Source organism: Gymnoscopelus microlampas (genome assembly GCF_963454915.1).
Source record: "Gymnoscopelus microlampas genome assembly, chromosome: 2".
NCBI lineage: Eukaryota > Metazoa > Chordata > Actinopteri > Myctophiformes > Myctophidae > Gymnoscopelus > Gymnoscopelus microlampas.
The window spans coordinates 13,068,693-13,076,339 of NC_139939.1; the positions used below are offsets into that span (position 1 = coordinate 13,068,693).

Genomic DNA, 7,647 nt, shown 5'->3' on the forward strand with positions numbered 1-7,647 from the left:
CATAAAGTGCATAATATATGTCTAATCTGCATAATACAGAGACGTGTTGAGGAGTACATAGAGTCTGAAGGAGAACCTCTGAGGTGGATCCTGGAGAAATGTGGCTACAGATACCATGTTCTACATGGTCTCAAGTGGGACATTTCAGAAGTGTCAGAGCTGATGAAGAAAACAGAAGATATGGTGATGAGGAACAGAGGACACTTTGAACCTTCAGACTCAAGAGACGACAGCTCTGTCAGAGACACAGGACCCTTCAAGGTGAGACATGAGACACTGTTTGGGAAACTGAAAAGAAAGAAAACGTGTACTGCTGAAGAATAAGATCATTTATTAATCCCCGTGGGGGAATTCAGATGTCGTAGTGGCAACAGTAGTAAGTGTAAAACACAAGATTGGTACAGAGTAGCTAGATAAGAATAGGTAAAATACAAAACGTAATAAACTAAATTGATTTAGAATCAGACAAGAAGTAGAATGAAAGAAGAGATGAGAGAGGAAGTTTGTGGTGACACAGACACACGACCTAATGACCTGTCTGAGGGTTTGTATAACACTCATCTATCTCAGATGTTCAGTAGGACTTTCTAAAGAAGTTATTAGGTTCAAGCAATATTTACATTTATTCATTAGGTCAAGCTTCATAGGGAGCTGTTCATTAAGAATTGACATTCATTTGGGACAAAAGCTCACACTTTTGATAGCCAAAGAGGCTATGACTTAACACACTCTCCTTCTTTCCAAGAAAATGTATAATAACGGACAAAACGTACAGTCAATTTATATTTCCAACACATCTGCAGCCTATTATCATTCCCTCCAAATGTATTCATTGTCAATTTGATCATGAATGGACCATCCATAATTCAGGCATAATACTTATCGATTTTACAATTGATAGTTAATAACATTTATGGTGTGATTGTAAAATGTTGATGTCTTCTTTGTTCTACATACAGAGTGATGTGTCCAGTCACAGTGCAACAGCACTACCAGCAAGCATCCCTGGTGGATTCAGTGATGAAACAGTGGCTAAAGGTTTCCTGTTTCAAATATCATTCAAACTATTATTACAGAATTTATTTTAACATACTTACTGTACTGGAGGAATAGAGTTTAACATTAAATGAAAACAGTGTGACGACTTCACCCATTCCAACTTTACCCATTTTTTCCTACTTGGACTATGTCTCAGAAGAGGGCTGTGGACAGTTCAGAAACCCACCTACCAGTGACCTCATTGATGGGAAATCCAAGCTAATTAGAGACTGCAGGCTTTCTATTCCTGGAAAGTTGAAAAGCTAATGGAAGCTATTTTTCTCGCGTTAATTCAAAATAAAATGTCACTGGTAGGCTGGTTTCTGAACTGACCACAGCCCTCCTCTGAGACACAGACCGAGTAGAAAAAACGTGGCACCATATTATCATGAGCATTGGGTGAGGACTAATTATATGAAGATAGGTTGAAAATGGGTGAAGTCCTTTAAGTTATCAAATAAGACTTATGGTGCGTTCGAAAATGTGCATAGGGAGCGCACTCGCCTATTAGTTTGTATTGGCCAGTGCACTCAGTGCTATATTTCTGAACGCACCCTTAATGTAGGCCTATTGAATTGATCAGATTTTCAGATTCTTCCCTGATGATGTAATTTAGTGAATCAGTTCATTGAATATTGTGTCTAGTGTTTGACGCAGCTTGTGGCTTTAGAAGCTGATTGTTTTCTTCACATCATTAACGTGAACGTCATTTCTGTTACAATATCAACTGATTCTTGTTTTCTCTCAGGTGCATCAGCTGTGAAAGAACCTCAGATTAGCCAGACAACAGGTAAGATCTTTACTTCTCTGACCTTTGTGTTTGACCCTGAAATCAAAGAACTAGAAATGTGCACTCAGTAGAGTGTGTGTGTGTGTGTGTGTGTGTGTGTGTGTGTGTGTGTGTGCGTGCGTGCGTGCGTGCGTGCGTGCGTGCGTGCGTGCGTGCGTGTGTGATGGAGATGGTCTGGCAACCAATACACAACATATTTAACTTGAGATTTTATTTAAGATTTTATAGGGATGTCCCAATCAAATCACTGAGAACATGTTAATTTCAAATACAACATGCTCATTCAGAAACTCTACATGTATGTGATTGAAAGACAGTGCTGTAGTAGTCATAACTACCTTATGCTACTGATGCCTGCAGACTTTTCATAAGGAAATTAAAAGGTGACAATTAAGCTGACACTATTAGTTGTGGGATAGATGACAGCTACAGCTACTCTGTCAGAAATACTCACCATCAGTGTGATCTCATCTGTATGGAAGAACTTGGCAATGTAACTGATTTGTATTCTTGTCTGTAGGTGAGCCTACGGTGTCCCTTCAAGAAGAGCAGAGTCTTCATCCTGAGTCAGAACCAAAGACAGAGCCTGACTCAGATCATGATGAGGTAAATATGTCTCAGTTAATGGGTGCCATCCTCTGAGGTGTGGCTACAAGGAGAGGAAAACAAATGTTGACGATTGTTTTGGCAGGTTGGATGAAAGAGTGTTAAGCCTAGCTGCAAACTGTGTACGCATTTTGCATGTCTAAAACATTTGAGAGAATAGCGAATTAGCGATGGAAAACTCATATGCTGGAAAGGAAAGCTCTGCCCCCCCCGGTAACCGTCTTCCATGCCGACATCTCGCCACTCCGACTAGTGGCTTCCGCGTGCGGTTAGGGTTGTTCATTAAGAATTGACATTCATTTGGGACAAAAGCTCACACTTTTGATAGCCAAAGAGGCTATGACTTAACACACTCTTCTTCTTTCCAAGAAAATGTATAATAACGGACAAAACGTACAGTCAATTTATATTTCCAACACATCTGCAGCCTATTATCATTCCCTCCAAATGTATTCATTGTCAATTTGATCATGAATGGACCATCCATAATTCAGGCATAATACTTATCGATTTTACAATTGATAGTTAATAACATTTATGGTGTGATTGTAAAATGTTGATGTCTTCTTTGTTCTACATACAGAGTGATGTGTCCAGTCACAGTGCAACAGCACTACCAGCAAGCATCCCTGGTGGATTCAGTGATGAAACAGTGGCTAAAGGTTTCCTGTTTCAAATATCATTCAAACTATTATTACAGAATTTATTTTAACATACTTACTGTACTGGAGGAATAGAGTTTAACATTAAATTAAAACAGTGTGACGACTTCACCCATTCCAACTTTACCCATTTTTTCCTACTTGGACTGTGTCTCAGAAGAGGGCTGTGGACAGTTCAGAAACCCGCCTACCAGTGACCTCATTGATGGGAAATCCAAGCTAATTAGAGACTGCAGGCTTTCTATTCCTGGAAAGTTGACAAGCTAATGGAAGCTATTTTTCTCGCGTTAATTCAAAATAAAATGTCACTGGTAGGCTGGTTTCTGAACTGACCACAGCCCTCCTCTGAGACACAGACCGAGTAGAAACAAAGTGGCACCATATTATCATGAGCATTGGTGAGGACTAATTATATGAAGATAGGTTGAAAATGGGTGAAGTCCTTTAAGTTATCAAATAAGACTTATGGTGCGTTCGAAAATGCGCATAGGGAGCGCACTCGCCTATTAGTTTGTATTGGCCAGTGCACTCAGTGCTATATTTCCGAACGCACCCTTAATGTAGGCCTATTGAATTGATCAGATTTTCAGATTCTTCCCTGATGATGTAATTTAGTGAATCAGTTCATTGAATATTGTGTCTAGTGTTTGACGCAGCTTGTGGCTTTAGAAGCTGATTGTTTTCTTCACATCATTAACGTGAACGTCATTTCTGTTACAATATCAACTGATTCTTGTTTTCTCTCAGGTGCATCAGCTGTGAAAGAACCTCAGATTAGCCAGACAACAGGTAAGATCTTTACTTCTCTGACCTTTGTGTTTGACCCTGAAATCAAAGAACTAGAAATGTGCACTCAGTAGAGGGTAAATCTCTGCCAGGAGTGTGTGTGTGTGTGTGTGTGTGTGTGTGTGTGTGTGTGTGTGTGTGTGTGTGTGTGTGTGTGTGTGTGTGTGTGTGTGTGTGTGTGTGTGTGTGATGGAGATGGTCTGGCAACACAACATATTTAACTTGATATTTTATTTAAGATTTTATAGGGATGTCCCAACCAAATCACTGAGAACATGTTAATTTCAAATACAACATGCTCATTCAGAAACTCTACATGTATGTGATTGAAAGACAGTGCTGTAGTAGTCATAACTACCTTATGCTACTGATGCCTGCAGACTTTTCATAAGGAAACTAAAAGGTGACAATTAAGCTGACACTATTAGTTGTGGGATAGATGACAGCTACGGGGACTGCCCATAAGTCCGACATTCCATTACTCCGACTACGTGGCTTCCGCGTGCGGTTAAGGTTAGGGTTAGGGTTAGGTATAGGCTTAGTATACGTCGGAACAATGAGCCGTCGGAACAATGACATGCCACCACAGCTACAGCTACTCTGTCAGAAATACTCACCATCAGTGTGATCGCATCTGTATGGAAGAACTTGGCAATGTAACTGATGTGTATTCTTGTCTGTAGGTGAGCCTACGGTGTCCCTTCAAGAAGAGCAGAGTCTTCATCCTGAGTCAGAACCAAAGACAGAGCCTGACTCAGATCTTGATGAGGTAAATATGTCTCAGTTAATGGGTGCCATCCTCTGAGGTGTGGCTACAGGGAGAGGAAAACAAATGTTGACGATTGTTTTGGCAGGTTGGATGAAAGAGTGTTAAGCCTAGCTGCAAACTGTGTACGCATTTTGCATGTCTAAAACATTTGAGAGAATAGCGAATTAGCGATGGAAAACTCATATGCTGGAAAGGAAAGCTCTGCCCCCCCCTACCCACAATGTCCTGCTCTGAGCTCCCTTTTTAGTTATCTACTGAGGTGTGTGTGTGTGTGTGTGTGTGTGTGTGTGTGTGTGTGTGTGTGTGTGTGTGTGTGTGTGTGTGTGCGCGCGCGCATGGATCCTGCAGACTGAATTCTACACACTGTCTCATAACCCATGTGGGATGTGTTTGATCATTAACAACGAGATATTCTCTGGGAAGCTGAACAACCGTCCAGGAACTCTGATAGATGAGGGTATGTATCCCTGCTTTAGTGATCTGATCCAATTTGTTACTGGTAGTCAATCAATTAAGGCCTTTGATCAAAGTCAACACTTGTCATCAATGATTTGTGCTTTGATGATGTTTAATAACATCATCTCTCTCTCCCCTTCCCTCTTTCTTTCCTTATCGTGACACAGAGGCTCTGGAAAGGGTGTTCTCCATGCTGGGCTTTGAGGTGAAGATACACACCAACAAGACAGCAAATGACATCCATTGTGTGCTGAAAGCACTGGGAAGACAAGATTTCACGGAGACAGATGCTTTGGTAGGTGGTGTTCAACACTCCAAAGAGGTGTCCGTCTTTCACTGTGCATTCCTGTTTTCACACATTCTGCCTCTGACATTAGGTGGTGTGTGTGCTGTCTCACGGGGACATGGGATGCGTGTTCGGTTCAGATGGCAAGCAGGTGTTGGTCAAAGAACTGATGGAGCCCTTCAGAAGCAGGAATGCCCCCACCTTGGCAGGGAAGCCCAAGCTGTTCTTCATCCAGGCGTGCCAGGGGAGCGACTTCCAGGCGGGAGTGACTCTGCCATCCCGACACTGGGTGAGCGAGAGAGCGAGTAAAATACAGGACGATGCGGGCTGGTCCGACCGTCCCGAGATTGTTCCAGACGACGCAGACTTCCTGATAGGCATGGCGACCGTAGAGGAATACAAATCATTCCGGAACATTAACACAGGTTCGATCTACATCCAGGCTCTGTGCAGACAGCTTGAAAGAGCAGCAAAAAGGTGAGAGGGGGGTTATACCTGGCTTGACTTACAAGCCTTTTGGTCACCTGAAATAATGAATACTTATATTCTATGTCTTCTTCTTCTTCCAAAATAAAGCCATACCACTACTCCTTGCTGATTTATTCACAAGCACACGAATTGTCTTAAAGGGGAACTTTGCTGATTCAGTACATTCAATATACAGTAAATCCTATTGTTCTACTTTGAGGAGGACGTGAACATTGGACACAACGCTTCCCAGTGCTTTCTGTGTATAGCGTGCCAAGATCTTGTGCTGGAGGAGGTCTTACACGTAAGGTGGAGGTGACTTTTACAGTGCCGGCTGTCGAGACTGTCTCACACAGAATGCACTGAGAAGATATTTTCACGTCCTCCTAATAATGACGGTATATAAGATTATCTGTGAAATTCCCCTTCACTGGGATAAGAACAACAGCATATTGTATAAACTGGATTTCAGGGGTATTTTCCTAATGTAAGGCTCTACTCTACTGTTTCCTAACAGAAGAGAAGACATTCTTGGTGTCCTGACAGGCGTGAACCGAGAGGTCAGCAGAGGACAGGCTATGGACTGCAAACAAATGCCAGAATACCGGGTCACACTCACCAAGAAACTCAACCTCAACCTCGTCTGAGACAACGAGGAGCGTGAGCATCAAGTCCTTGGATTGACAGTTTTCCAAGTGAATAAAACCTGTGTACAGAATGAACATAACCCAATCATGTTCTATTGAATGTTATTTAAAGTGGGTCTTGCTATATCTCACACATGACACACAAAAGACGCAAATGCAATCCAAATTGAGGTGTGATGTTTAAGCATGAACAAGGAAAGTGCGCTCTGCACTCCAGGCCGGGTTGCTCTACGAACGGCCAGCAAACTTTGGAAGGCCGTCATAGACAATCGGAATGGTAATCAGAAGCCATTGCCTTTAAGAGAAGACTGCGCTAGCCGTCATCCCCGATCCAATATATGCTCTAGCCTAGCCTATCTCCCCCTCTGCACTGTTGCCTGGTCTGATTATTATAAGCCACATTGGGCTTGTTTTCCTTCTTTTTTATTTTATTTATCCAAATACATTTTTATATTAATTTGTAGCCTATTGTGTTAACAATAAGCGTGTCATATTAGTCAGATCCAGAATAGTATTATGAAACTTAAAGCCATTTAAAATATTTATACTATTGGTACACACCGGCTGCTCCCAAATAATTAATTACATCATGTTGCCACAACGCTCCTACAGGCACCCATGGACCTCCAGCTGGTCGACCACAGGGCTGGGCGGTGGTACACTGACATACAGTAGCACATGGGTATAATAAATGGGACAGTTTTAGGAAAGGTCTATATGTACTCACTTTGGCTGTTATTGTTCTATTTCCACCATTCTAATGGATTCCAGGGGTGTGTAAACAGGGGTGTGAAGTTGCTCCATAGTTTCCTCTGAAGTGACGCAGTTAAAGTTAACTTATACATCCATATTGTCCCCGTTATCTTTCATCATCCACCTTTGTTCAGTAATCCCGAACAGAGCTACACTTTAAGTTTACATCAATCATAGCCTCTCAACCCCAGACACATTGCTGCGAACCGCGGTTTGGGTGGGTTCGGGTCAATCAAATATAATTATTAATTAATATCGGATAAACCGCGGGTGAAATATTGCGGTAAATAAATTAATGACATCTAATAGCCTATATCTATCCATAAAATAGCTAAATCTCTGCGTGCTTGTGTCTGTGTGAGTGTGTAGAGCAGTGTGCGATGCGA

General features: G+C 41.9%; 1 protein-coding gene across 1 annotated transcript; it reads left to right on the plus strand.

The window, feature by feature from the left end:
- Window positions 1-5,011: 5,011 nt before the first annotated feature.
- On the plus strand, window positions 5,012-6,705 carry LOC311053971 (caspase-8-like). Its single transcript, XM_084069804.1, has 4 exons — window positions 5,012-5,108; window positions 5,275-5,402; window positions 5,485-5,870; window positions 6,379-6,705. The coding sequence occupies exons 1-4, from the start codon at window positions 5,036-5,038 to the stop codon at window positions 6,506-6,508; spliced, it is 717 nt and encodes a 238-aa protein (XP_083925930.1). The 5' UTR covers window positions 5,012-5,035; the 3' UTR covers window positions 6,509-6,705.
- Window positions 6,706-7,647: the final 942 nt, after the last annotated feature.

Excerpts from the sequence above, each read along its gene's own strand:
- LOC311053971 (XM_084069804.1), top strand. The coding sequence starts at position 5,036 with ATGTGTTTGATCATTAACAACGAGATATTCTCTGGGAAGCTGAACAAC. Across the intron at positions 5,109-5,274 it reads AGGAACTCTGATAGATGAGG|AGGCTCTGGAAAGGGTGTTC; the intron begins GTATGTATCCCT and ends ATCGTGACACAG. Across the intron at positions 5,871-6,378 it reads CTTGAAAGAGCAGCAAAAAG|AAGAGAAGACATTCTTGGTG; the intron begins GTGAGAGGGGGG and ends GTTTCCTAACAG.